At 35.9% G+C, this 27875-nt stretch overlaps 3 protein-coding genes across 6 annotated transcripts in view; 1 reads left to right on the forward strand and 2 right to left on the reverse strand.

Annotated features, from left to right (window-relative positions):
• Nucleotides 1-1292: 1292 nt before the first annotated feature.
• LOC137711965 (metal transporter Nramp7.2-like) lies at nucleotides 1293-8580 on the reverse strand. 2 transcript variants are annotated; one of them, XM_068451116.2, is made up of 13 exons: nucleotides 8164-8580; nucleotides 7972-8050; nucleotides 7599-7639; nucleotides 7173-7251; nucleotides 6751-6855; nucleotides 6118-6227; nucleotides 5811-5992; nucleotides 4573-4642; nucleotides 3459-3632; nucleotides 2931-3035; nucleotides 2622-2753; nucleotides 2430-2525; nucleotides 1293-2044 (listed from the first exon to the last, which is right to left on the reverse strand). In XM_068451116.2, the coding sequence occupies exons 1-13, from the start codon at nucleotides 8311-8313 to the stop codon at nucleotides 1718-1720; spliced, it is 1650 nt and encodes a 549-aa protein (XP_068307217.2). In that variant the 5' UTR covers nucleotides 8314-8580; the 3' UTR covers nucleotides 1293-1717. The 2 variants fall into 2 exon arrangements, with proteins under 2 accessions (XP_068307217.2, XP_088540676.1); XM_088684550.1 differs by having other exon boundaries at nucleotides 7972-8047; nucleotides 8164-8400.
• Nucleotides 8581-17130: 8550 nt separating this feature from the next.
• Nucleotides 17131-27799, reverse strand: LOC137712665 (uncharacterized). 3 transcript variants are annotated; one of them, XM_068451792.2, is made up of 28 exons: nucleotides 27617-27799; nucleotides 27291-27489; nucleotides 27023-27138; nucleotides 26729-26845; nucleotides 26360-26506; nucleotides 25832-26194; nucleotides 25563-25720; nucleotides 24831-24952; nucleotides 24642-24733; nucleotides 24167-24410; nucleotides 23978-24041; nucleotides 23232-23377; nucleotides 23064-23134; nucleotides 22796-22969; nucleotides 22104-22175; nucleotides 21832-21933; nucleotides 21660-21749; nucleotides 20724-20799; nucleotides 20529-20622; nucleotides 20358-20424; nucleotides 20023-20202; nucleotides 19633-19755; nucleotides 19463-19546; nucleotides 19191-19375; nucleotides 18902-19040; nucleotides 18756-18815; nucleotides 17772-17876; nucleotides 17131-17686 (listed from the first exon to the last, which is right to left on the reverse strand). In XM_068451792.2, the coding sequence occupies exons 1-28, from the start codon at nucleotides 27710-27712 to the stop codon at nucleotides 17573-17575; spliced, it is 3600 nt and encodes a 1199-aa protein (XP_068307893.2). In that variant the 5' UTR covers nucleotides 27713-27799; the 3' UTR covers nucleotides 17131-17572. The 3 variants fall into 3 exon arrangements, with proteins under 3 accessions (XP_068307893.2, XP_068307892.2, XP_068307890.2); XM_068451791.2 differs by having other exon boundaries at nucleotides 25823-26194; XM_068451789.2 differs by having other exon boundaries at nucleotides 25563-26194.
• LOC137712948 (SNF1-related protein kinase regulatory subunit gamma-1) overlaps nucleotides 27788-27875 on the forward strand; it is a 52404-nt gene continuing 52316 nt past the window's right edge. Inside the window, exon 1 of the mRNA XM_088684164.1 lies at nucleotides 27788-27803. The gene's annotated coding sequence lies outside the window, so the exon portion shown is untranslated. The remainder of the gene's footprint in view (nucleotides 27804-27875) is intronic.

A 27875-nucleotide genomic window follows, 5' to 3' on the forward strand; every position in this document is an offset into this window, starting at 1 on the left:
TTTCCAAGATTCCTATTTTTCATGAGCGAATGAAGCACATAGAACTAGATTGCCATCTAGTACGACAACATCTTGTGGATGCAAATTTCTTCCTCCTTACTCTTGGACAAAATTGCACCTACAAAACAAATAACACCTTAGGTCAAGGCCAAGAGCCTCACGCGCCCATGATGAATTTTGGGGGGGGGGGGGGGGGTTGGCTTTGGCCGAAGAACCTCTGATGCCAAAGTTAGAATTTTGAGGGAAAAGTGTTTGGAGAATTTAGAGAGTTTAGCAAGAGAATTAGGATTGAGTTTTGGAGAGAATGGGGTAGTATTTATAGGGGTGTGGCCGGCCTCCTTGGGTGAGAGAGGACCAGCCGGTTCTTGATTTGTGTTCAATTGGGAATAATTGAATAATTAACTAATTAATTAGCCAATTAATAGAATAATTGCCTAATTGATTAGCTAATTAATATAATAAAAGGGGAAAGATTTGGGAGTTACCTTGTGGAGAGGATTTGATGAGGATGGATGAAATAGGTTTTGAATTGTTACCTATTTTGGGCACTTTTGACTTGGTTGAGGGATAATTGTCCGCTGCTCGTGCATAGGAATCCCGGTGTGCCTCAAGGGTAATTTTGTCCTTTTTTACCCAAAAATTCACGTGTCGCCTTTTGATTATTTTTGGCTCCACACATCTCACATCAGGTTTGGTTTCCGTTGTGTACACACCGACAAGTTCAAACTTGGCTAGCTTGTTCACAAAGCCATTAGGAAAGGCTACTTTGAAACTCTGCTTGGCAAGTTGGGAGTGTACAATATCCACTCACCAACTTGAGGAGGCATGTTGAGATATCATTTGCCTTTGATTTTGTCAAGATATGTTTTCCTTGATTGTTGTAATTGATTATGTAATTATGTTTAAATTAGTCAAATGGTGTATTTTAGGATATAGAATCCTTGTTAAATATGATCTCCTTGTACTATGATCAATGAAAAGTATTACCATTTTCACAACTATGTCGTCTTTTTTGGTCTCAACGTCAAACGCTTGAACAATGTTTGCTCAAATGACACGGTAGATCATAGATGACTTTTTTTTTTTTTTTTTTTTTTTGTTTTAGTTCAACGATATATTTTACACTGATGGATGGAGTTTGGCTAAGTCACACAATGGGCAACCTAATTTGATATCAAATTCGCCATTCATGAGATTCGAACTGAAGACCTCTCACTTACAAGTTAAGAGTAATACTATCAGACCGTAGTACTGAATGTCAGATCATAGATGACTTAAATGTGAGGATATAATTTGCAGATGACCAGTAGGAAATACATTATGATCTAAATGAACAACTTTGCAACAGAGATTCATGATACACCAAATGATTATTCTTCCCTTACATAATTTATTGTTCAATATGATGAACACCACATAGTCCTCTCGGGGACATTTTCGGAGTGATACAATAAGAGTCCTACTACTTGTTAAAGAGCTTCTATCTTCTAGTTCATAAAAAACCATTACAATCTTAATTCTTAAGTGCAACGCTGGTCTCTTTCCTCTCAAGGTCTCGAAAAGGTACAAAGATTCAGCAGGTATTAAGTTCGACTAACACGGCTCGTCTCTTTTCCTCGAAGGTCTTGAACCGGTACAAAGTTCAACAAATATTAGGTTCGACTAACACTGGTAATGCAAAGTGGGAAGCATATGCATATGAAAATATATACGTCCTCTACTGAGGTAAAGGTATGTCAGCCAAGTCCTCTCTGAAAGGCACTGGGGGCTCACCATGGTTGGGAAGCCCATTTTCCATTTGGTTTTGGGCTGCCGGGTCGTTCTTTGTGGGCTCAACAAAAGTTACCACACTGTCTTTTCTTAGGGTTAGGTAAAGGACTGCAAGGATGTAAATGGCCATGAGAGGGAACACCAATATCCCAATGAACACAGTTGCAACTTTGGGTAGACTGCTGTGGATTATCCACCCTACAAATCCTGTGCTGAGGTAATAGATGTTGATGCCTATGATTCCCATTCCTAGAATCCATGATATCACAATGATCTGCATACAAAAAATGCCAACATTGTTAGTTTCAATCAGTACTAACTACTAGCAGGTTAGTTTGATATACATTACTGATGTATCATCTATGAGTCACTTTTCTAGGTTTAGTGGCTATACAAGGTTTGTTTGGAAGTGGCCATAATCACTTATGAGAGACTCTTCTCAAAATAACGTCCAAACGGACCCATAATAATAATATAGTACCAGACTTTCGGTGTCCAAGCCTCCAAGCTTCATCTCTCACTTGTCACTCTGAAGTTCTTAACAACTTAAGCTTTTTGTGTCCGGTCGATTATTACTTAGTAGCTAGTTAATTCAAAGGGTTCCACAGTTAACTAATTGAGATGAAGCAAAGCAAAGAGAGCTGAAAAAACCCACTCACATAGATTGAATTCTTGTGGGGTCCCATTTTGGTGGCACTACCGCTGAATTTGAGGAGTGGAATTAGAGCAAATGGGAGCTCAAAAGATAGTATCATCTGCAAAATGCATTTAAAATTTGCTCTCTAATTAATTATTTTTTGGTATATGGATTGGGAAGAAAGTTAAATATAATTATCCAGTTAATTACAAACCGATGCAATGATAATGAGCCTTCCTGCTCCTGAAGATCCGCCGATAATGGAAACAATGAGGCTTGGTGTAATGGCAATGCACCTCGTCATTAAGTTTCTAGCCCATTTTTTCATCTTAATGTCCAAGAAACCCTGCAAATCACCATCAATTTTAAATATTATACTTTACTCTAACTACGGGAACGGAAATTCAAACTTAAAAGTAATGGGGAGAACGCGCTGCTATAGCCAACTTACATACGCTCAAGTTTGCAATTTTATGTTTAAGTACTCATAATAAATGAAGAAAAGTATAAATGTAAATTTAACCTGCATGACAAATTGTCCTGCGTAAGTGCCTGTAATCGTGGAGCTTTGGCCTGAGGCTAACAGTGAAATGGCATACAAGATTTTGCTTGATCGTCCCAACACATTCTGCACATATAAATAGATTAGTTATCTCCTATTATATTCGGAAACAGTATTTTATTATTTGTTACGTTACAAACCATCAATCTGGTCTATAAATAAGATGAGTTTGTACAATGTCAGATTTTATTTTCGGAAACAGTATTTTATTATATGATCCCTTTCTTAGAACAGAGTCTGTTTAATGTACCATAAACAAAATGATAGGTCCCGTAAGAATCATGGTGACTCTATAGAACTCTTGCATCTTGGAGCAAAAAATAGGAAACAAACACGGTGAAATTTATAAGACGTTGTATATGACGGTGAAATTTATAAGACGTCATACCTATCACGTTTTTGCAATACCTACTATGAAGCTGGCATATATATATATATGAACACACGCGTGTGATGTAGATTAGAGGGACGTAGGTGATTAGTTCGTACCTGGAGAAGAAAGGAAGCAGAATTGAGAGTAAGATTACTGCATATGTCGTTGTACTTATCCGAGAGGTTGCTCTGATGGCAAACGGTGCCGGATACGGAGATAATAGCAACATTGATTAAAAATGCTACAAATAATGCAAATCCACTCTCTATCAAGAAATATCGACATGCATCCTGCAAAAATTCAATTAATTAGTGTTAAATAAACAATATGCGAAGCATTAATTAAGGAACTTGTACAGTAATGGCAGCCATATAGTATATGTATACCATATATATATATATATATATTATGGTATATTCCATAAGTATTCTAATAATCTTTTAGATTTATATTTAGTAAGTAGATGCATGCATCATGCTTCTCACTTATAATTGAAAATTTCAAAAGAAAAATCAAACTAATAATAAATAAAAAAATAATCTTGTAAAAAAAATACAAAATAATCAACCTTTTTTTATTAATACTAAATATATAAAGGGAGCACTCCAAAATGATGAAACATTCAAAATACCATAAATTGGTCCTCATGAGTTTAAAATTACAATTAAATTAAAATGAGTTAAAATAATTCAACAAATATTAACTTTGAATGAATGAAAATTTAAAACATTTTGAATGAATTTGAAATTTTAAACTTAGAAAAAATAATAATAACAAAACCCCCATGTTACTATGTTAGTGGGTGGTTTTATGTTTAACTTCTAATTTATTTTCAATTTTTTTAAATAGAACATATATAAATAAATAAAAACTTGATTTTCTTAATTTATTTTGTAAAAAACCATAAAAAACTTTAATTTTAACATACAAAAGGCCAATTGCACGCATCACAAGAGGCTAGTACTAAATAAAAACTCGAGTATAACTGGGATTCATAGAATATGGCATCAGGAGGTTCCTCAAACTATATTAACTTTACAATGTTTTGTATAATTTAGACAAGGTCAAAAACAGTTTAGCATTAAGTTGATAATTTGTTCTATAACTTATTTAACTATGAGAGATTTTCAACCAACCAACTACTTGGATCTTCATGCCATTTAAAATTGTATAAATTATTTATTTGTAATCTAATTGAATAGAAAAGCTGATTAAATATATGGGGCTTACGTTGATGCCACGGACAGATTTTGGAATTTTCCTTGAAAGCACAAGAGCTGAGTGGAGAAAAAGATTGTGCCTGTCAAAATAGTCAAGTGTTAGATGATATAGACAATAAGCGTAGCTACAGTGGCGGATCCAGGATTTTAAATTTGGGGGGTCCCATTAAGAAAGGTAAAATTTTTTATAGACAACATTAACAATGAAAAGTTAAATATAATACATTTCATTCAAAAATCATACGCAAAACAACATTACAAGTTATAAAATCCTAATTTGAGCGTCCACAACGGGGTTTCATAGTATGAAAATGTTCTATGATAGCTTCATTACCAGTACATAAAAAAACATATTTCTCAATATAAATAACTAATTAAGTCACTCAACTATCTTTCTCAATGAACAAATAGATGGTGCTATTGTCTTTGGCTTGAAAAATCTCTCCATATTTTTTATTTCTAAACTACGCATTTAACAAAAAAAAACACAAAACATATACCAATTGTTAAAAGCGGTCCTATTTTCTTTCTTCTCCGCTTGCGATCTAGGCGGACTAGGTGAATTTAAGTAAATTTATTATATACCTTTAGTATTTTGGTGAATTTAAGGTATAAGATAAAAGTTCAAATAATTACAAGTTCATAATAATTTACATAATATTTTTAGAGATCATATTGATTTATATTGAATTTTAAGACAAATAAGTGTGTTAAATATGTGGGTGTAGAAAGTAAAATGAGGTACTGGACGCATAAAAAGGCAGCCACACCAATTAGCAAAAATACACCTAGGGACTGACAACCCATTTTCTTTTTTGGAAAGATCAACTTGATGTTAGCTGTCCAAACGTGATTGGACCAATTAAAAAATACATTAAATGGGAAAGTTTGAGGGTGGTCACGTGGGAATGAAGGGATGAGAGAGACTCATTTAATCATCTTCTTCCTGCTTTCGTCTTCGCAAGAACAAAACCACCAAACCCAGAAGTTACAGAACACCCTGAACAGACCTCGTGTTCGAGTACGAGGGGTCCTCAAAAAATTTCTAGCAGCGATTTAGGGTCGCCGAGAGGTCCTGGGACCTCCTAGGTCCCTCTATAGATCCGCCACTGCGTAGCTAGCAACATATTATTATAGAATATGTGAAAAAAATTAGATGACGTAAGTATTATTGATCAAATTTTAAGTATTTTCATCGATTGAAGTTGTAGTTTAATAACATAAGCATTTGTCGAGACATGTACTTACGGCATAATAAGGGCACCCAAGAGGGCAATGGCATCTCCGGTGGCTCCCTGGCCTTTGAGCTTAGGGATGAACATGCCTTCGAGCACACCGGATGCCGGAGGCTTCACATAACTCATTTCCCCAAAGAAACAGGCAGCCATCACAAACACCAGCACTGCTATCAGCATTTCCAGCTTCCTCACCTGCCCATATACATAATGCAACCACAAACATACATACGTAACCGAATAAATTAAATACACATGAATATATCAAATTATATATACGTAACCGAATAAATTAAATACACATGAATATATTAAATTACCCCATATTTCTGCAGGCCAAGAAGGAGAAGAGTACTGAAACCAGTTAAGAGTACTCCAGTCCAAACTGGAATATTGAACAGTATATTTAGGGCAAACGCTGTGCCAATAACTGCATGCCAAAATTTAGAATCCTCGTTATAACTTGTTCTCATAGGGTTGGTCTAAGATACTCTTTAAAAGAATCGTCAAGGCCGGCCCTGAGGGTAGCCCAAGTAGGCGCCTGCCTAGGGCCCCCACTTCGGAAAGGCCCCCAAAAAAATTTTATATCCTGTAATTAACATATAAATATAAAAGAAAGTAAGAAATATCATAATTCATTTGCTAATGCAGTGGAAATGTTGGCTTCATTTTTCTTTGGGGTGTTGAGTTCAAAACATGAAGCTGCCTTTTAGTCAATATACAAAGAACCGGAGATCAAAGAATTTTAGGGCCCCACTTCAAAGGATCGCCTAGGACCCCCAAATTCTCAGGACCGGCCTTGATCGTCACCTATACTATATATTATATAGAGATACAAACATTTGTTAATATTTTTTCTTCTATTTCTTTTTTTTTTCTCTCTTATACGTTATGGATTCACACACACATTAATGCATAAACATGAATTAAATTTGAAGTGAATATATATTTGCCTTCGGGTATGTCAGCCGCTATGACGGCTAATTCTGCTAGCAACCACAAACAATACTTCACAAATGGTGGGTATTCCGCCTTGCATAATTCTGACAAATGTTTCCCTGAAATTTAAATGGAAAAATATAAATATTATTTAAATAAAAAATAAACCAATAATAGAGATCTTCAATTTTCCTTTTATGCGTAGAATAATATAATCTTCAGTTTATTTCTCTCCTCTCTCATCATCATATCACCTGTTTATCTTATCTGTATCTCCAATCCATTTGTGTTAACAACAACAAAAAGGAAAGAACTTGTTCCTAATCTCTATTTATTTATTATACAATTTCCCTTAGTTATGTAGTTATATAATATAGAATATTATTAATATCTGTGCTATTTTTTAAGATTAGAATAATGTCTATCCATTTCATACCAGTTGTCACACCAAGGTTTGCTGCGAGCGACTGGATTATGAGAGCGAAGATCAATCCAATAAGAATCACCCATAGCAGCTGAAAATACATAGCAAAATATATAATAAGACCACTGCTCCGGCCTTTTCTTTTGCATGCTAAACACATGTAAAGAATTCGATCAATTGATCCTCACTATTTTTTTTAGTAGTGTTGCACTTACTATCTATTTCTACAATTATTTGTACCGCATTTCTCTATTAGAGGTAGATCGCTTGCCAATATATGTTGATTTCATCTCTATTAGAGAGATGGTACAAATGATAATACAAATAATATGTAAGAATAACATTTTTGATCTTTTTCCTTGTTCTTAATGCTTGCTTTTAATAATCATCTTATTTTTTCAAATTTTTTTTTTGCCTTTCTGAATTTTGTTTTATTACCTCGTATCTGTGACTTGCTCCAGCTTGGAGATCAGTTTCCACTGTAAGATTACCATAAACAACATATACTTTTGTCAATAAATGAAGAACAAAAAGCATAAAGACATACGTATACATGTACGGACGTACGCATGCAAATATTGTTATGAAAGGTTGACTGAGCTCTGTGTGTGTGTGTGTGCGCGTGTGCCGCGGCCGCCGCCGGGGGGGGGGGGGTGGTGTGGGTGGTGGTGTTAAATGTGTTTATACTAGACTATATTGTCAAATTGTAAATTTGAATCCCACATTCAGGATGAGAATCAACTTAATCAGTGGTTCGAATTTACAGTTTAGCAAAACTTTTCATGTATATAACACATGGAGAGAGACTCACAGTTGCCAGGATCAAGGTAAGCCAAAGAGACAAGGAAGCCAGGGCCAACATGTGCTAGAAACTTTCTCCATCCAGGCTTCTAGGGATCATCGGAATAATTAATCAACAAACTTAGAACATTTTATTCTGTAAAAAAACTTCATAAAATTAAGAGAGAGAGAGAGAGAGAGAGAGAGAGAGAGATTAAATTACCTGAGGCTCATCCTTAGGGTCAGTATTATGATCAAGGTCAAGATCAAAGTGTTCGCTGGGTGGTGTGGGTTCTGAATAGATGGCTGATATGCGTTTGGAAGCTCCATCTGTACTTGCTCTCTCTTGCTGATCTGGAATTTTGTTTTCCATGTCTCTCTCTGTATCTGTGATCTGCAGCAGCTAGTTAAATTGAGTAGTGATGACTAGTATTGCCTGAATGTGAGGCGAGAGAGAGAGAGAGATATATATATATATATAGAGAGAGAGAGAGAGAGAGAGAGAGAGGTAGCTATATAGTGCATGCAATTATAAAAATAATAATAATGCAGTCCCTCTAATCTGCTCTAATGTGTCTTTCTCGAAGTAGCATAGAGGACAGGGCACTTCCTATTCCTACATGTGCGTGCGTGTGTGTATAATTATCTTATTCTCTCTCCACCATCCCTTTGTTTTATAATTAATTAATTACTGTAGTTCTAAACTATTGTTCCAGTTAACCATGACTGCAGATTCCAGTTTTTCTGGAAAGAAAAACTATAGATTATTGAATATTGTATATGCTATAGTGTGGATAAGACTTGATCTGTACCAATATGGTCTTGAACCTCAACTCTATCAATTACAGAAAGCAAATGTTTTTATAAGTGTCGGCGTAAAGCAAGGCGTTTTAAGGCGTGAGCTTTTATACATATAAGATACACACACACATATTTCTAAAGAGAAATTTGGTTCTCATCCTTATTTTTGCTACTTCATTAATTAAAATTTTATTCTATTTTAATTTTTAATCAAGGTCCTTAGGTTGTAATAAACGTCATTAATTATTTCAATAATAAAATATTCTTTATTTCTAAATATATTCCTTTAGTGTTAGAAATGTTACATTTGGAATATTTATATTTATGGCTAAATTTTTTATCATATATTTTTATTTTTAGTTTGTACCCATTTTAAATTGCAACCCTTTTTAAATTTGTACCAATTTTCTTTTCAGTTTTAATTTGTACCCATATATTAATTTCTTTTTATGCCCATTATTTTTAAAGTTTGTATTTGTATTATTTGTACCCATTTTTATTTTTGCTAAATGTACCCATGCTAATTATATGTATTTATTTTATGTTTTAAAATCTATCGGTCGTTATTTTTTAAAATATGTTAATAATTATGTGGGTAAATTATTTTCTTGCTATAATTTTGTGAAGAACAATATTACTCCAATATTTATTTTTAAGTATTTATTATATTTTAAAAATATTATTTGAATTTTTTTAAATTTCATAATGTCACATCCCGGCCCGGGGCGGATCACTTCCCGGGCCCGCTCCACCACCGTAGCATGATATTGTCCGCTTTGGGCTTACCATTCCCTCACGGTTTTGTTTTTGGGAACTCACGAGCAACTTCCCAGTGGGTCACCCATCATGGGATTGCTCAAGCCCCCTTCTCGCTTAACTTCGGAGTCGTGGGTCACCCATCATGGGATTGCTCAAGCCCCCTTCTCGCTTAACTTCGAAGTTCCTACGGAACCCGAAGCCAGTGAGCTCCCAAAAGGCCTCGTGCTAGGTAGGGATGGGAATATACATTTAAGGATCACACCCCTAGGCAATGTGGGATGTCACAATAATTTGTGGGACATTAAATGCATAAATGCATGAGTAAAATCCCTTAAATGATGTTAAGGACCTCAATCAATATATGTAAGCAAACAAGGTTTCAGTCTAACAATTAAGTTGATTAGGGACCAGAACCAAAATGACCATATATCTAAACTACATATTAATATAACTCACTTTGTCAACTAAAAGCCAATGAAATTACAATTATAACCTTTACTACATAACTGAAAAAAAATGGGGGCATTAAAGTTATTTCGAACAAACAACTTTTAGCTGTTTCTTTTTAAACCTCACAGCCATGTCACTCTATCACTACCCTCTAAATTCTCTCTCTCTCTCCCTCCCTCCCCCCCCCCCCCCAAACCGCCAACACTTTTTTTTTTATGGCTGCATAACTCCTACCAAATTTATTTTAAAAAACAATGTTTGAGAATAATATAAAAAAAAAAGAGATTTCTCACACATAGAGTGTGTGACCTGTGCTAGTACATATATATAAAACACTAATGGTTAGATCATTCATAAATTTAACACAAAAAAGCCAGAGGAGTGCTTAGACTAGATACATACATCATAATACAATTTTCAATCTACTGATTTCACATTTTGTTTACCTAGGAGTTGTTTGATAACTATTTTATTTAAAAAAAAAAAAAATTTATGTTCCATCATAAAATTAATTGACAATGTGAAAAGTAATGTCCCTCTTCTCTACTCGATGAGGGATCATACTCTCTAAGCATTTTTGGTTTTTATTTTAAAAAACTTGTTTCGTAACTATTATCAGTTTTAATTTTTTCAAGACTTGAAAGCTTTTTTCTTCTTTTTTTTTTTTTTTTTTTTTTTTTTTTTTTTAGTTTTGAAAATTTGACATGGTTTGGTATGAAAATAGAGAATACTTACCAAATAATTTCATTTTAATAAAAGAAACTAACAACTGAAATAATTATCAAAACATCACTTTAAGAATAGATATAAACTATTTATTAATAACACAATAGGCATCATATAATTGTTTTGTAGCAGACAGATGGTTTAGATTTTTCTTGTTCATAAGTAGTTAAAAAGAGGTTCAGTGACAAACAAGGTTGCCATGCATAAAGCTTGTGTATGAAGTTTGATGGCATTAGTACAAGGCTTATTTTTGGGTACATCCTTGAAATTCGATTTTTGATTTTACTTTACTCAATGTAACTCAAAAGTCACAACTTTATTTTTTGAAACTTGTGGACTCTCTTCTTCTTGAAACTCAGAAGTCACTCCTGGAACATATGAGGGGCCTGCCACCCAATAAAAATATGCAACATGTGCCAATGAATTTGATTATAAATCTCCACTGTGTTAACAATCAACAATAAGAAAATATTAGTTAAAAGAAGAAATTAAGAATTAGAAATTTTTGGGTTGCTATGCTTGAGTTGTAGAGAAAAAAAAATTTGATTAGTCTAGTGCACCCAATTCAAACCCTCATAACAGAATTAATATAATTAAGGCAATGTGAGGCGAATTTAAGTTTATAGTGTAAAATGATGAGTTTTTTGTTTCATGGGACAAAATGGTATCAAAAAATCGAGTTCTAGGGGGCAAAGTTGAGCGAATTTTGAATTTTCAAGAGTAAAGTAATAACTGTTGAATTTCAGATGGCATAATGAAATTAAAATTGAATTCTAAGAGGCGTAGCAATAAAATAAGCCTTAGTACAAATAAATAAAGTCTAGAATGAACGCGGTAACATCTTGTCACCCTAGCTTCCCTTCCCTTAAATATTTTGGGACACTATATCTACTATATAATTTTGCTTGTTTCAATCTTTGAGGAGCCATGATGTATAGGCTATAGCTACATTTTACCTTTTACCCTTAACAATTTTCCTCGGCTCGAACTAAAGATTTCTCTCTAGTTAGTATTATGCTTTAATAGTATTTCTCTTCAATTGCAAATAAGATATCTTAAATTCTAGCCACATGTATAAAAATAAATAAATAAATCTTTACAGTTTAAAATTTTTTTGGATATGAACAAAGGTTGGGGGTAGGTGCGGGGTATTTTTAGTATTTACTTTATTTTTTAAAAATGGTCTGAGCCATGCCATCTATATTAAATCACAAAACTTATCTTTTATTTTTCTAAAAACCAGTCTGAGCCATGCCGTCTATATATTAAATCGCAAAACTTATACTTTGCAAAGTCCGAATAATATTATTGAATTAAACTAAATGATCTCATTCTTCTACCAAGATAGTAATTAATATGAATTAGACCATTTTTAAAACTTAATGAGTATTTGTCCAAAAAAAAAAAAAAAAAAACTTGATGAGTCGGTATCTGAGGTGGGGGCATTAGCAAAGCTTCAAGCAAAAACATGCTAAAAGATAATGGCACCAACAAATTGTTTATTGATCTTTAAAAAATGACAATTTTATTGCCGTTTAGAGCTGTGAACGATCCATTCATTTGGACTGTATGATCCATGCCTTTATTTTCTAAGTAAATTAAACAATAATTCTTGCTCCTATCAGATTTTCCACTTCCATTTTTTTTTTTTAGCTAGAAATTGACAAATAGTGTAACATCCCACATCGCCCAAGGTAGTGGATCTTGTAAGCTTTATATGTATATTCCTATCTTTACCTAGCACAAGGCATTTTGGGAGCTCACTGGCTTCGGGTTCCGTAAGAACTCCGAAGTTAAGTGAGTAGCGCGCGAGAGCAATCCCATGATGGGTGACCCACTGAGAAGTTCTGTTCGCGTGAGTTCCCAGAAACAAAACCGTGAGGCGTGGTCGGGGCCCAAAGCGGACAATATCGTGCTAGGTGGAATAGAGTCCGGGATGTGACAAATAGGTCGGGATGTGAAAAATAGGTTGTGACGTTCTGTTCCATGATTTATCGTATTTTATTCTCAATAGTAATGAAATTACCAAAATGCAAGGCCACGTAGGCATTTAACATGGACCTCAACCCACAAGGTTAATCAGAAGGACAAGGATTGTCTGCCCTTCCACTTCCGATGCCCTCCTGTTTGTGTGGTCATGGTTAAGCCACGCCAACATTTTATATTATTATTCATTTTTGTCTTATTATCTCTATGAAAAAAACAATACAAAATGTTGACGTGACTTAATCATGACCACACAAAACAGAAGGGCACGGGAGGGCACCAGAAGTAGAAGGGTAGACAATCCTTGTCCTTCTGATTAACCTTGTGGGTTGTGTGCGTTGGAAACCAAGAAAGTTGGTTTAAGTGTGCAGCAAGTGGACAATTTAATTTATTAGGTTTTGAAAACCCACACTTTTGTGCCATCATCCATCAGACATCATTTCTTATATATTTTTTAAATAGAAAACTTCATTTTAATCCTTGGCAAAGATGATTTTTAGATTAAAATCATGAGTAAGATCAAAATCTAATTTTAGTCTTTTGATACATTAATAACCTCATTTATTAATTATATTTTGATTTTTTTTATTATTTCTCTTTTTCTTCCTAATTTTTAATGTATTAATTTTATTTCATTATAATTTTCATTTTCATTTCATTTATCGTAATATATTTTGTTGTAAATATTTAGATAAACTAATTTATGTTATACAATATATTTCGATGTACTTTGTTTTCTTCATTTAGATACATTAAATTCATTATAATACATTTTGGTGTATAGATTTAGGTACACACATTTCGGTACATACATTTCGTGTGACAGCCCGTCCTGATTTTTCTTGTACCGTGGGTGTGAAAAGATGATTTTGCCCTTGGACGTTAATTTGCGTTGTAGGGTGTTTTGTTTGTTTTTTTTTTGTTGTGAACTCATCTGGACCACACATATTCACACACCCATCCTTCCCCCGTGACTTCCTTCTCTCGCTTCTCTCTTGAACTTTCTTCCATTTTTCTTCCTCATCGTACGGACGAACTTCAAACTAACTTTCCACGCACGGATCGAAGGTTTGATGGTTAGTTTTGGACTCCTTGCAAGCCCAGGAACTCATCCATACCATTTTTAGGACGTGAGACCTTCAGAAACCCGAGAACCAAGGAACCCCGAATTGGAGCACTGTTCATGCACACGTGTTCGTGAGGTTTTTAGAAGTTTTTAGGAGCTTTAGAACCTTCTCACGAAGCTCGAGGAACAATTTTGAAGTGTTTTGGACGTCGGGAAGCCCAATTTCAAGCAGTTGCAAGGTTGGCCGGAATATCGTGAGTTTTTCTGGTGAGATTCCGTTGGTTTTGGGCCCCCAAAGTGGTAAAGTTTTGTTCTACTCGTTGTAAGCTTCATTTTGGTACAAATTTCATAGAATTTGGTTGAGAAATGAAGAAGATATTAAAGGTTGAAGTTTTTCTCATTTTTCGGCGAAATTCGAGTTGCATACGACGACGACCGGCGAGGTTCACCGGAGAAGAAGGAGAATATTCAGTCATAGTTAACAGAATATTCTAACGGCGTCAAGTAATGGTCGTTAACGTCTGTTAGGGTTTTAACGGAATATTCCCTAACGCCGTTGGGGTTCCACACGTGTGCCAGGCACGTGCTCGTGCATGGCGGCGCGTGGGAGGTCAGAAAATTATTTTTAAAATATGGGGATGTTTGTGAGGTTGAGTAGAGCACGTTGGTATATTCAAACACCCCATTTGAGCAATGTATGAGAAGTTATTACCTAAGGTTGGTTATGTGCGTTAAATTGACGTTTTTATAGTTGTTTCGCATATAGGTGAGGACTATCCGGAGGACGAGTGCAGCCACGCAAGGCTCAGGGCTTACGACCCTTCTACGTATCAGTGAGTGGGCTTTTGTTTTCAATATATATATATATATATTGACTGGTATCTTTCCAGAAACTACATTTTAAATGGTTTTATAATTGAAATGCCATGTCGAATATCGTCGTTATTATTATTGTGATTGTGTTGGTTATGCTTTGGTGCCGCAGACGCTCAGGTAAGTCAAGTGAGTATGTTGTTAGTAATAGATGTGGTGTTGATGAGATTAAGTTATAGCTTATAGTCCTGCACCTCGGTGATTGTGCTCCACTAGAGTATGGCCTAGCCTTCACGTTATTGTTCACCTCCCGCACCGTACGCTCACCTTGGATCCTAGGCAGGTGTCAGCCTGTCATACAGACCACTTTAGGTGGTTCCAACTCGTAGGTGACTTGCGATACTTCGCATAGCCTTCACGTGATCGTAGCACTAGAGCGTATTTATTTACACCCAGCCTGTCGTACAGACCACTATAAGTGGTTCCAACTCGTGTGCAGAATAGTGGTTGAGGAGCTATAGTTTCAGCCGTACAGGTCACTTTAGGTGATTCCGGCTGACGTATTGATATCACCGGCATATCATGATTTGCTTTATCTCATCTGCTTGATGCTTATACTGTTTGATTGGATATTTCTGACATGGCATATTTGAGCTTTATCATTTTTGCATGATTTGATATACAAGTACGTATGGTATTTTCTGGAAAGTATATAGGTTTTACAGAGAGGGGTTATAACTTTTGTGAATGAAATGATTTTGAAAAGCTTTGTTTTTGCCCACTCATGTTTTCTGTTTTGCACCCCTCCAGGTTTTAGGTAGCGAGGACTTGGGTGACGAAAAAGGTATCGAGGCATTTCTGACAAGCACCCTCCATGTAAGACTTTCTAGTTATCACTTATGTAGTGTCTGTTTATTATGGACTGCACCTAGGATACTCGAACTTCTACTTTGCATTTTCCTTCCATGTTCGTCACTAGCACTCACTGATCTTTTTATTATTAATTATTTTGTCGACTTTATTTTTCTCATATTTTCACTCTTTTGCTTCCGCATTGTGCACTTGGCTATGTCACCCTCACGTGATGGCCAGCATGCTCTAATTTTTTATCAGGGTGTCATTTCGATACAACCATTTAGGTACATTAATTCAATATAATACATTTTGGTACATACATTTAGGTACATTAATTTAATATAATACATTTCGGTGCATATACTTCGGTATATACATTTTGGTACTAACATTTAAATACATTAATTCAATATAATACATTTCGGTATTAATATTTAGGTACATTAATTGAGTCTTTCAAGTTTGAAGAATGTTAAATACAATTGATAAAAAAATATAAAAAAACACTCTTTTTTGGTCAAAAAATAAATTAAAATTTGTATATTAATACATTTAAATATAGAAAAACTAACGAAAAGTCCAAAAAAACTTTCCTTTTAATGAAAAGTCTTCTTTAAAGGTATAGTGAATAGTACCAGGAAAATATATAAATGTGGTTTTTCGTTAAAAGTGAATAATACTGGGAGTGTTTTGTTAAACCTCCCTTTAAATATTTAATGGGATAGATTAAATACAATGCACATTGATTGTTTTGAATTAAGAACGCATCAAGAAATTATAATCAATACATAATCTAACATCAAATTTATTTTAAATTTCAATATTCTCGAAGGATTAAAGTTAAACAACCTACTGGGTTAATTTTTTTTATTTGTACGGACTGCAAATGTTAATGACAAAGTAACCCTTTTTTGTTTTTTTTTTTGTCGAAATCGTAGGCATGGGTTTTTATTGTGCTACGGTGAAATTGGTGGCATAAGCCCAACTAAGACTAATCGCAATTTATGTGATATGTTTATTTATTTGTAATCGGAATCAAAATTAAAAAGAAAAAGTAAAAAAAAGATGATTAAAATTATGGATCACTCTTGTATTTGCTCATAAATTAAGTCAAAATGATCATTAAGATGGGCATAACTCCTCACTTAGGTTATTGAGATTTGAAATCGGTAAAAGTATTTCTTAAGTTTGTGAACCGTTAATCATTTGGTTCTTATATGTAAAATCTTTGTTAAATAAGGTCTAAAATGACAAAAATACCGCAATATAATAAACAATGGGCCGAAATGATTTGACAAAAATCAAGGCTACTTTTGTGATTTTCATATACCAAAGTGAGGAGTTTCGCCATCTTCAAAGATCATTTTAGCTAAAAAGCCTAATTGGAAAGGAACATAATTGGAATCCACGTAATATTAGGAACTGGACTCTTGATTTTGGACACCCGACATCACATACGCAAGGATATTGCTTGGCTGCTGCTACTCTTGGAGCAACTTCTCCTTCATGCAAATCACCATTTAACCTATAAAATACCTGAATCATAACTTTTCCTACCGGTAAGTTTTATTGCCAGAGGTGCAGTTCGTGTTAAAACAGCAAGCAAAGCGAGGTTCGATTAGCGAACGCTAACAAGCTTATGCTAATCCAACAACCTTCAACATTAAAATTATGACATATCTGAAGAAAAATACTGCAGTAAAGTAATATAACTAATGTGAGACGAGAGACCCGAAAGAAACCTGCTGAGGCAGCATCTAATACACAATACAGAAAATGTCAATGGTTACTAACTGCTTATCGTTCAATTCCGACGAGCGCAATAAAAAATGACTATATGCACATATGGTCATTCCGTCTTTGAACTGGAATTAACAGACAGAAAGAGGATGGGGAACAAAACACAAGTGGTGAAGCCAAAGCCGCTTCTGTTTAGAAGGCTTTTGCTTCCCTTGTGCCCGCCACCGTCGAACTAAAGGGGCAAGAAAAGCAGCTTGATAAACCGAATTTCATTTTACAGACAAGATGATTCTCCACAAAGCCCTAACTAAGATGGAGGCAAAAATTACTTCGGGCTCTACGAGAACTGCAGAAATTTATGGGAGGGAAAATTGTAAAAGAAAATAAAAAAAATTGATAAGGAAAAGGAAAAACCCTTTTTCTACAGCAGAAGCCTTCACATGAAGTAGCTAAGGGCCTTCTTTCTTCTTGAACCCCCTTCGCCATAAAGTTCGTTCCATTGTACAAGCTCAGTCATGTTCACGGACTCCGATGAAACACTAGCACATACCTATTTCCACAAAACAAGTTTAGAAAACAAAAGCACAATACTGCGGGAGGAGAGATACGGAATGGAAATTGAGGCTGCATCTTACCCGTTCGTGAGCATCTTTGAAGTCATCCATGTTCAGAGGCCGTATATCAGCACTGCCACTCAAAGATGGAACAGGTTTACCTTCCGCTACGGCTACAGCATGCTCCTGTCATCAGTAGAATGTATTAGATCATACCTTCTCTACAAATCAACTGGCTATTTGACCCCGCAAAAAAAAAATAGAGCAATGTAAATGGTTCGACTGCCATGGATAGTCTCCTTAGGAGCAAACTACGCGTCTTTCAAAACTCTCAAGAGAAATTGAAATTCAATAACTGAATTCCTCGTCCTTTTTACGCCTCTACCAGGATTTAATGTCATTTTTATCTCCTTAAATTTTTTTTCTCCTACATCAAACAAATCAGTCTACCACTGATGTGATTCAAACCAAGTTTGTTATTTTGATAGAGCCACGGCCATTGGAAGGGAGGTGGTTTATGGAGCCATAGCTGTCACCAGCAGACACATAAGAATAAAAGATGTCCCTGATTTTCCCCAGGTTTTAAGGGGATTGTGGAACTTGGATTCGAAATGAAATAAATCAACAGAAAGAAAATCAAAATAACTAGTTTCAAAGTTGAACCTGAAAAATGATAAAAATAAAATTGGGCTTTCTGTCGACTAGAAAAAAAGGAGTTTCTTTGTTTAGAAAAACAATGTAGAGATGTCTCTTTGTTTTATTTTGGTCCTCACCATGGAAAATCAGTTCTTTGTTTTCAAGAGAGAGAGAGAGATGATATAAACGATGACTTCTAATGCTGGTAATAGCGGAGTAAAACTCGAAAGATGAGAGTTGGCAATTTCAAATTTGTTTGGAAATCTAGGACACATAAATTGATCCAAGTGGGTCTACCATCAGCAGTCGCTTAGAGTGACTGCCTAACATTGCACAAGAAAATAAAGAACACTTGGACACACATCATCAACAACCAAGACAAAATCTAATGCCAAGTTTGCTCTAAGGCCAAAGAAACAAAATACGAACCTTTTTTTCCTTCTCCAAAATCTCTTTAATTGGACGATGTGCGGCAGTTACACAAAGATTCTGCAACATAATAACAATTATTGATATAGAATCATAGATTTAACGAAAGCTTCAACTATCAAAATGAATAATATTAAATTAATCACCTTGAGGTCACTTCCTGAATACCCATCCGTCATGCTTGCAATCGCATCAAAATCAACAGTGGGAGACAAGTCCTCTTTTGCCAGTATGACTTTCAATATTTTTGCTCTATTTGGAGCATCTGGCAAATTTACCATCAACCTGCAGAAGAAGGCTAATTATAAATAACTTGACATCATTTAATAAAAAAAGAAGGCAAGAAATGTGTCAGTTGATGGGGCAAACACAACAAGTGGAGAATGTGTACTCATATATAAGGTGCTATTGTTTCGATTTGGACATGATACTTACCTGCGCGGCAGTCTTCGAATGACAGCCTCATCAAGGTCAAAGGGCCTATTAGTGGCTGCCAGTACAAGAACTCGCTCCGCTTCTTTTGTTCGTAAACCATCCCAATTTACCATGAATTCATTCTTCATCTTACGCATTGCCTCATGCTCACCTGGATTTTCCCGTCGGCCCAACATACTGTCCACCTATTACAAGCTCAAATAATGTGAGAATTCAATTAAAAGAAAACAACCCAAAATAAGTAAATTCCTTGAGAACTAAAAGGACCTTACTTCGTCTACGAAAACAACACTAGGCGCAATTTTACTGGCCAGCGAAAAAACAGCTTTCACATATTTCTCACCCTCACCAAACCACTGCACCGAAGAAGACATTGCTTAAAATTGTGAGATGCAATCAACTTCTAAAATTAGACCATAGTCAAACTATCTAAATTGCCAACCTTCGATGTGATGCTTGACATGGATATATTGATAAAGTTTGCACCAGCTTCCGTAGCCACAGCCTTAGCAAGCATTGTCTTGCCTGTTCCAGGGGGACCAAATAAAAGGATACCCTTGCAAGGCTGCATAGAGAGGACATAAAATCACGATCATAAACACTCGTCACCATAGGGCTACAATACTCATATTTGATAGTGTGCCAACATAGTACTGAAAAATAAACAAGTTCATAGATGATAACCAGCACTTCATGCACACTAAAGTGGAGATGAGAGATACCAGAACTATATAATCAACATTAAAACTCACACGCATATACCAGCCATACAATGTTCAGAGAAATCAAATAAAAAAGCATATTTTCTCTCAATGCAGACAAAACATTTTACCTTGGTCAATTGCCCCTTGCAGAAAAGCTCTGGCCTTTGTAAAGGAAGCATCACCAACTCCTTCAATGTATCCTTCACATTCTCAAGGGCGCCAATATCATCAAATGTAACTCCAATGTCACTAGGTGGAATAACATCAGCTAAAAGCCTTTTCTCAAATTCATTTTCCGTAACAACATCCTGATTTCAACCAAAAAAATCATTATTGACGATTAACATAGAGTTCTGCCTTACAGGCAGAAGGAAGAGCAAATTGAGATCAAGGGATAACTCCCCTAAAAAAAAAGATAAAAAAGTGGTCATACAAGTTGGAGAAAGAAAAGTCAGATACCTACCTTAAGAGACTTCAAACTCTTCGTTTCATTCTGGAGAGCCTGTAAAATTTCAAGTCCATACTGGATGCTGCCAGAATTGCAACATGGCATTACTGTGTAATATCCATCCAATAACTGAAATTTCAGCTAACAATTATTCACGAAGATGGCAATAAATAATCTGTTAATTACCTCTCCGCAGACAGAACAACTTTTGTTTCTGGATCAGCTTCAGGATTCTGCATTAAATGATGGTTTAAAGCCCATCCAACTACCTTGTCTGAACCTGCAACATATGAGATAATACATAAGTCACAAAAGATAACACAAAAAGTACAGAACCTTGAGCAGCTAATGGCATCTTGATGTATCATGAAAAGAGCATACTTTCGTTTGTAAGTGTTTGATCCTTGATGCATAGTGTCTCAAGTCCTTCACATTCCAGTCCACATCGACCCAGAACCTATATATAGAAAAATGCACCTTGATTATCATTTTGAAACTCACCAGCTGTAATCATACACTTCAATGAACAAAAATAAAAAGTAAATTAAAAATAGTAAGTTTGGACCAATGAAATTGTTTTTCTTCTGTCAGAGTTTTCACTTTTCCTTTGGATAAATAATGTCAATTGTTTAATTCATGTTAAATTTATTTAAGATCTTCATGGCATTTGAACAGATTTAGCAAAGAAGTGCTGGACCACTAACCATTATGGTTTGTAAATAACGTTAAAGGTCAAAGGATATACAATCAAAGTACAACGTTAAACTACCACAACAGAATTAAACAACAAATTTGTCAGATCTCAGCACTAACAGTATAGTTGTCAGATCCCAGGTAATTGCATTTGGACTCATATGTAAGCAGGTTCAGCCACACTTGACCAGTAACCAAAACCATTCAGCTTGAAAGGGCAACTACGATTTACAAAAGCCACCCTTACAATGGATTGACTGCTTAAATTTTCTGTCTTGAATTATATTGTTTTGGGATGAAGCATTCCAGGTACCAGTAAGGTTGGCACAAGATATATGTGTGTCCAGAAAAGGGGTTGCCATCCCAAACTCATGGTATATGTGTCCAGAAAAGGGCATACACAGAAAACTGCCCAAGAATTCACATTTTAACCTCCAAAACAAGGATTTGAATATCATCATATGATTTCTTCAAGCTAGAAAAAGATAAAGCAACTGAATTCCCAAACTATCACAAAAATGGACCTAACTACACAGTGTCCAAGGAAAAAGTCCAGATATATGATAAGAAACAACTTTGAGTGCAGCCAGAAAAAATAAAAGAAAAAAAAAAAAAAAAACTCACAGTACGCAAGTGATTCAAGTTTCCCTTCATTTTTAGGGTTTCAACGTCTCGATCCAATTGTTGCTTCCACGAGGTAAGAAGTGCTTCATCCTGCAATGTCCATAGCATAATAAGGAAAGCCCCACAAAGAGGAAAAAAGAAACCTATATGTAACAGGAAGCAATATACAAACCTGCGGCATATGAATGGTAACTTTATTGGGAAAGAGTTTAGTCAGAAGTTTTGTCGCCTTGGGAACTTCTTTCCCTCTCTCATGTAGTCTTCCAAAACTATCCTGTAATAAAAAATAATCCACACTCAAAACAGCAAAAGGCCACCATCCAGAAATACCAAAATTTTAAGGCGGAGATAATTCAACTAAGCTGCTATGCAAAAGGATTAGAAGAAAAAGGGGGGAATGAAAGACACAAGCAAATGCACATGTTAGAGGTGTATGAACATTACCGGGAAAGCCAGGTCAAGAAGAGCAGTTTGATTGCTGCCAAACTTTGTGAAAAGCAAACCACCAGGGTGCGACTGGAAGAATGGGCGAAGTTCAAAGAAGCAGCTAAATAAGCATTCAATTTTAAGCACATAATACTTGACTTCAAACAGTGTTATTTATACAGGCTTCCCCTGCTTTCTAACAATTTAACTGCCACCAGTTTTTAACACTTAATCCATATACCATGGTTACATCTAATGCCATTGAGTTAATCATTATCAGTTGTGTTACTTTATATCTATTACTGGCTCAAAATATTGGGCTTCAGCAGGGGAGACATTATCTAGAGTGGCTAAGAAATGGTAGCAAAACATGTTGTGGATGGCATTGTCTAAAACATAGGGAAGGATGGTTCTATATATCATAAAAGAAATTCGAAAGCAGTTCTAAAGAGTATTTAGACTAGCATAAATCCAGCATCTAAATATTCATTTCTTCTCCATTATCACTGAATCACGTATCTTTCGGAGATAAATACATAAGCATGATGCTATGGCTAGGCTTGTACATTTCAAATTCCTTTCCAATGTTCCATTTTTTTCGTTTCAAGTATGCTATAAGATTATATTACATTCTCACAATGTGTTATTGTGATATAGGATTAAAGAGCAAATTGCACACAAAATATATGCAAAACCAACATAAATATTACCTTCTCCTTGCGACTGTCAGTTTGAGTATGAGAACCAATTACAACCACATTATCTGGAAGCTTATCAAGTCTGGCTCTGAATGTAGAAAATGAATCGGAATTCCCCACCAGGGACTTCTCAGCATCTTTCATGAACAAAATGAAAGGGGAATTTCTGCTCTCACTTAGTACAGCCTTTAAGAGAAGATAAAAACTCATAAGAAGATGACACAGTCAAACCAAAAGAAAAAAGGAAAATCAGTCTATGATGGAATGGAAGATATGCCACCTCAAACAATGTGTTGATAAGTAATTTGTCCAAATCTTCTGCGCCCGGGGTTTCCAATCGAAGTTCAGAGACTACAAGAAGAGGGGATAAGCAAGGTTTCGAATATATATGTGTGCATGTGTGTTGACTTAAAGAAGGAAAAAGCTGTCTACAACTGCAAATACATACCATTGCAGAAGTACCCATTGCCTTTACATAGACCCCCCAGATCAACACCATCAGGTATTGGTTTATCAAACTTTACACCGACTTTTGAAAAAGGATTTTCCTCAAAAAGCAGCACAACCTCTCCGCGCATTCCGCTCACAGGGCCCCTGCATAACCAGTGGCATAGCATATGTACCAGCATTAGTGCAATATCATAGGTGGACCGCCTTTATAATAGGGACAACCAAAGTTTACACTCTGATAACATGATACAATAGTATACTCAGTTGTAACTGATGCTCCATGTAAATGCATGTTAGAAGCTTACATAACTACATAGAGAAGAAATAGTGATATCAGTATACGTTACAAATTTACATTCCACTATTATTAACAGTAAATATTCCAAAAAAAGTAACAACCAACTGATATAAGAGAATACCAATATCCCAAGGAACAAAACCCAAAATTCATCATACACTATAAGTTTTATGCACCTCTTACAGTAAAAAAACAACAGGATACAGACCAAACGGTTTCAAAATTGCAGGGATCAGATCAATTAAACAACTGGTAGATGAATCTACTCTTAATCAAAATTGTGTGATATACAGCTTAAACTTAAACATTACATCAGTACAGTAGGAAATTTATAGATAGAGGAATCGAGTTCAGTTCTAATCAATGCATATCATCAGAAGACAAAAGCGTCAGTTAAATAAAAGGATAAAAAAACAGCCCTACTGAACTGTTTATAAGAAATATACCGTGAAGAAGATGATGTAGTATACAAGGCAACAGAAGATGAAGCAATAAATCTTACTCTGTCACCTGCACATTGTAGTTTATAAGAAATCACGCCAAATTATATACAAATAAATTTTAAAACAAAATTAGAAAAAAGGCAAACTTTTAAATTGAAAAAGAGCAACTGAAAGTCCTGCAAAGTGGCAAACCTATTTTAAACAAGTAATTCTTCGATGTCCCTGAGGAAGAGGGTAGGGTGTCAGTCTCCATCTTTGGTTGGGATTCCATGTCATTCAAAGGTGCATTTGACGATCCCGGTGCCTCTGTCTCAGAAGCTGACAGATCAGTGTTCTTAGCCAAGTCTGGCAGTGCAGGACTTTGTTTGGTCAAGCTGCAGAGTGTTTCTGCATTCAATCCATCCTTGAGCAGCTCAGCTTCCCTTGATGATAAACCCTATTGAACATTTGTTATTGATAATTCCCACTAATTAGCTACGGAAAGTATAATAAACAAAAAATAGATGTCAAAAATAGAATATTGGTAAGACGAAGAGCAAAAGTATTACAATTTATACGCCATGGAACAAAAACAAAATGATTAAATTAGTCTCCATACCACAAGAAGATGGAAGTATACTACAAAGAAGAAGTTGAGTGAATGTCAAGGAGGTTTTGTTTATCTTACACCCAAAAAAGAGTGGCTATCAAATATGAGCAACTTAGCCCCAAAATACTGCGCAAGAGCCTTTGCCAACATCTCCTGATATATCTCAGACCCTAGAAAAGGCATTCAGGAACAAACATTCTCAATTGTGGGAACAAATCCTATGTATCATAAATGCCTTATTTTAAATTTAATTTGTTATATCCACACCTGAAGGACCAGAGAGCAAAATGCGAGGGTTCACAGCTGTAAGCTCTGAGGTATACTTCACATGCTCTTTATGTTTCAAGTGTATAAATGAGGCTGCAATCAAAACTTTCTTCGTATTCTCACTGAAATAAGAGAACAATATGAACTCAATGACAAGTACATCTTTGAATTTAACAATCACACGGTGTAATAATCAATAGCAAAAGAAAAGGCATGTCAGAATAGTAACTATATCACTTAGAAGTATCATTTTCATAATTACCACAACCACTAACGAAAATCATACACTGAAGCTACGTAACACATAAAAGCATGACTAGAGAGTGAACCAATAAATTGGGTTCACAGTTTGCAGTGTCAACCAAAAAAAATTGACAAAGAAAAGAACCACATTGTTTTTATTCAATATGATCCACTTAGCTGATTCACATCCCTACAAATCTCTCCAAGTATAAGAGAACTTTGAGCGTTATAAATCATTAGATGATAAAAGAAATAGTTGGGAATAGAGAGCAAAGTACTTCCAAAAGAGAGAGGTAGATTCACATATTCATATCTAGATTCTAATTTATAGATGTAAAGATAAATGGGGATGAATACCTAAGAGAGTACAAAATTATGATTGTTCTTTCAGAAGAACAAAAGAAACGATTCATTCACAAAGCAGATATTACACGGCCATTCTAATAAATAAACAAACAAGTCTTGTTTATCAAAAGAAAAAAGTAATACCTCAAATAGTATGGGAAGTTATCAAAGGAGACATCTATGCTTTTGCCATCAAGAATTCCTGCATGAAGGCCTTCTTTAAATGCAACACACCGAAGAGACATGCCTGATGTTGATGCTGATTGCGAATCCCTCATCCACTCGTTTCTTTCTTCCAATACCTGTTTACAGATACCTTTGCTCAATTTTAGTTTATAACTAGGTGATCGAGCTAACATCCTCAATAAAGGCCTTAGCAAATCATTCATCCCAGAGAGTTTTACATTGCCTGCCTCTATGCTAGAATCGGGGTTGCAGTCTGGAGTAAGAATCTTGTCTATTGCTCCGATATCTTCAGCTTTGTCAGTGGCTCTGTCTGGAGTTGAGCTGCTTTCTAGGCCATCAAGCTCAACTTCTGTACCATCTTCAATGATAGACTGAGCTGGTACCTCAGCACCCGGGTGAACTTTACTGGTGGTTTGAGCTGCGGACTTCCATCGCGATTGTTCTGCCCTTGCGCTAAGAGAAGCCAGTATGGAAGCCCCAGCCACAGCTGAAGGATCTCCTGCCCTCCTTTCAAGATGCAAAAATTTTCCAATACTGCCTTGAACCTCTGCACCCTTAACTGCAGCCTCAGTCAGCAGTAGCTGAAAAATCTATGGTGATAAAATTTAAGGAAAGTATTCATATAGACACACACTTATACAGGCCTAGTAAGTTATAAAAGTGAGTGAAAGTGACGCAAGAAGTTAAGTTTAGAATATAAAAAAAAAAAAAAAAAAGGAACAGATAAGTAAGCAACCCAGGAAAGAGAAGGATACATAAGCATGGTTGCCCACCGAACCAAAGACAACTTCATCACCCGGGTTAAGCGCACAACTGTTGCCTTTCTTGACATTTGTCCCATTTACTTGCACTGATCCCTTGCTTCCCATATTTTCAAGAATTGCTACAGCACCGATATCGCGCTGATCAGAAACAACGAGAGGTCACATACACATTTTAATGAAGTCAAAAATATAAAAAACACCCAACAACACCCAAGTAGGTCGCTCCATATCTCAGTTCCACAAAAATAGTCTGATCACAACTTAGTAACAGGTATGAAAGCTTCTGCCGTCTGCATGCCTCTGGGCGCAGATGCACCAAAGTACCAACAGAATATTATACGCAGGGTTCTCAAAGTATACCTGTGTGCGCTTGATCTTGCACAGAACCCCACTAATGGTGTGACCCCTCAGAGCAAAATTGCACTGTCTGTCTGCACCAATTGTGAAAGTCATTGCGCTAATAGAAATATTTACATTCTGCAGTTGAAAACAAAGAGGATTAAAATGCGCCACAATAACAAAAACAAAAAAAAAAAAAAAAAAAAAAAAAAAACCGAAGCAAAACACCAAAAGAGTAGTTCAGTCGAAAATCAGCCAAGAAGCTCAAATTATTCAACTTCGTAATATAGTTAAAAAAATATAAACAAGAATTACCAGTGCAGACTGTGACAAAAGCTTGCACCAAGGCGTATCGAAACTCGGACTCTGCTTCTGATAGAAACTATAGGAGAGTGAACTCCTCGGCTGCTTTTCAACCACCGGCGAAGACCCTTCATAAACCACCAAACCAACATTTCCAAGACTTCAAATTTCAACCAGAACCCGAACCCCACAACCCAAATTCAAGAAAAACAGTAGCTCAAAACCCAAAATTCACAAATTACAAACACAGAAATGAAAAGTCGGCGCGCCAAGAACCCACCTTCCGCGATCGGCGCCGCCACCGCCACATCTGGCGCAGTAGCTTCGGTCTTTCCAGAAGTCACGCCGTCTCCGGCGGGCGGAGAATAGTCGGGACCACATTCTCCGGGATCGGCAGCCGCCGCCGGCGGAGGCGTACACAGCTCCTTCGAATTCTCCACCCCGGGAGTGGCTTTCTCCGAAGCACTTCCATTATCCGCCTGCGAAAACGAACCCAATCAAAACCCTAAATCTCAAAATTCCACCACCACCCCCCAAAAACCCAATCTTTGACCCTCCCCCCCCAAAGAAAAGAACAAAAATCCGATTTTTCCAACAACGAAGAACCTTCTGTCGTTTCGGCGACGGGGGCTTGTCCTCGGAAGACGACGATCGTTTGCTGTTGTTTCCGGAGAGAGATCCACTTCGCCTCGTTGAAACCATGGCGCTCTCTCTCTTCGTTTTCCTTTTTCTCTGATAGAGATGCTATGAGGAGAGAGAAACAAACACAGAGAGAGAGAGAGAGAGAGATTTTAATTATTTTATGGGTCTTTTTTTTTTGTACTTTTACATTTATAGTTTTCTGTTATTTAAAAAAAATGATAAA

This window comes from Pyrus communis, chromosome 14 (assembly GCF_041283825.1).
Source record: "Pyrus communis isolate YQ-2024b chromosome 14, ASM4128382v1, whole genome shotgun sequence".
Taxonomy (NCBI): Eukaryota; Viridiplantae; Streptophyta; class Magnoliopsida; order Rosales; family Rosaceae; genus Pyrus; species Pyrus communis.

Coding starts and splice junctions, on each gene's coding strand:
- LOC137711965 (XM_068451116.2), bottom strand. CDS start 8,313: ATGGAAAACAAAATTCCAGATCAGCAAGAGAGAGCAAGTACAGATGGA. Junction 6,856..7,172: donor AAACCTTGGTGTGACAACTG/GTATGAAATGGA, acceptor TTTAAATTTCAG/GGAAACATTTGTCAGAATTA. Junction 5,993..6,117: donor TTGGCCTGCAGAAATATGGG/GTAATTTAATAT, acceptor GTATATGGGCAG/GTGAGGAAGCTGGAAATGCT.
- LOC137712665 (XM_068451789.2), bottom strand. CDS start 27,712: ATGGTTTCAACGAGGCGAAGTGGATCTCTCTCCGGAAACAACAGCAAA. Junction 26,195..26,359: donor CGGTGGGCAACCATGCTTAT/GTATCCTTCTCT, acceptor TTATCACCATAG/ATTTTTCAGCTACTGCTGAC. Junction 22,970..23,063: donor TTATCAACACATTGTTTGAG/GTGGCATATCTT, acceptor CTTCTCTTAAAG/GCTGTACTAAGTGAGAGCAG.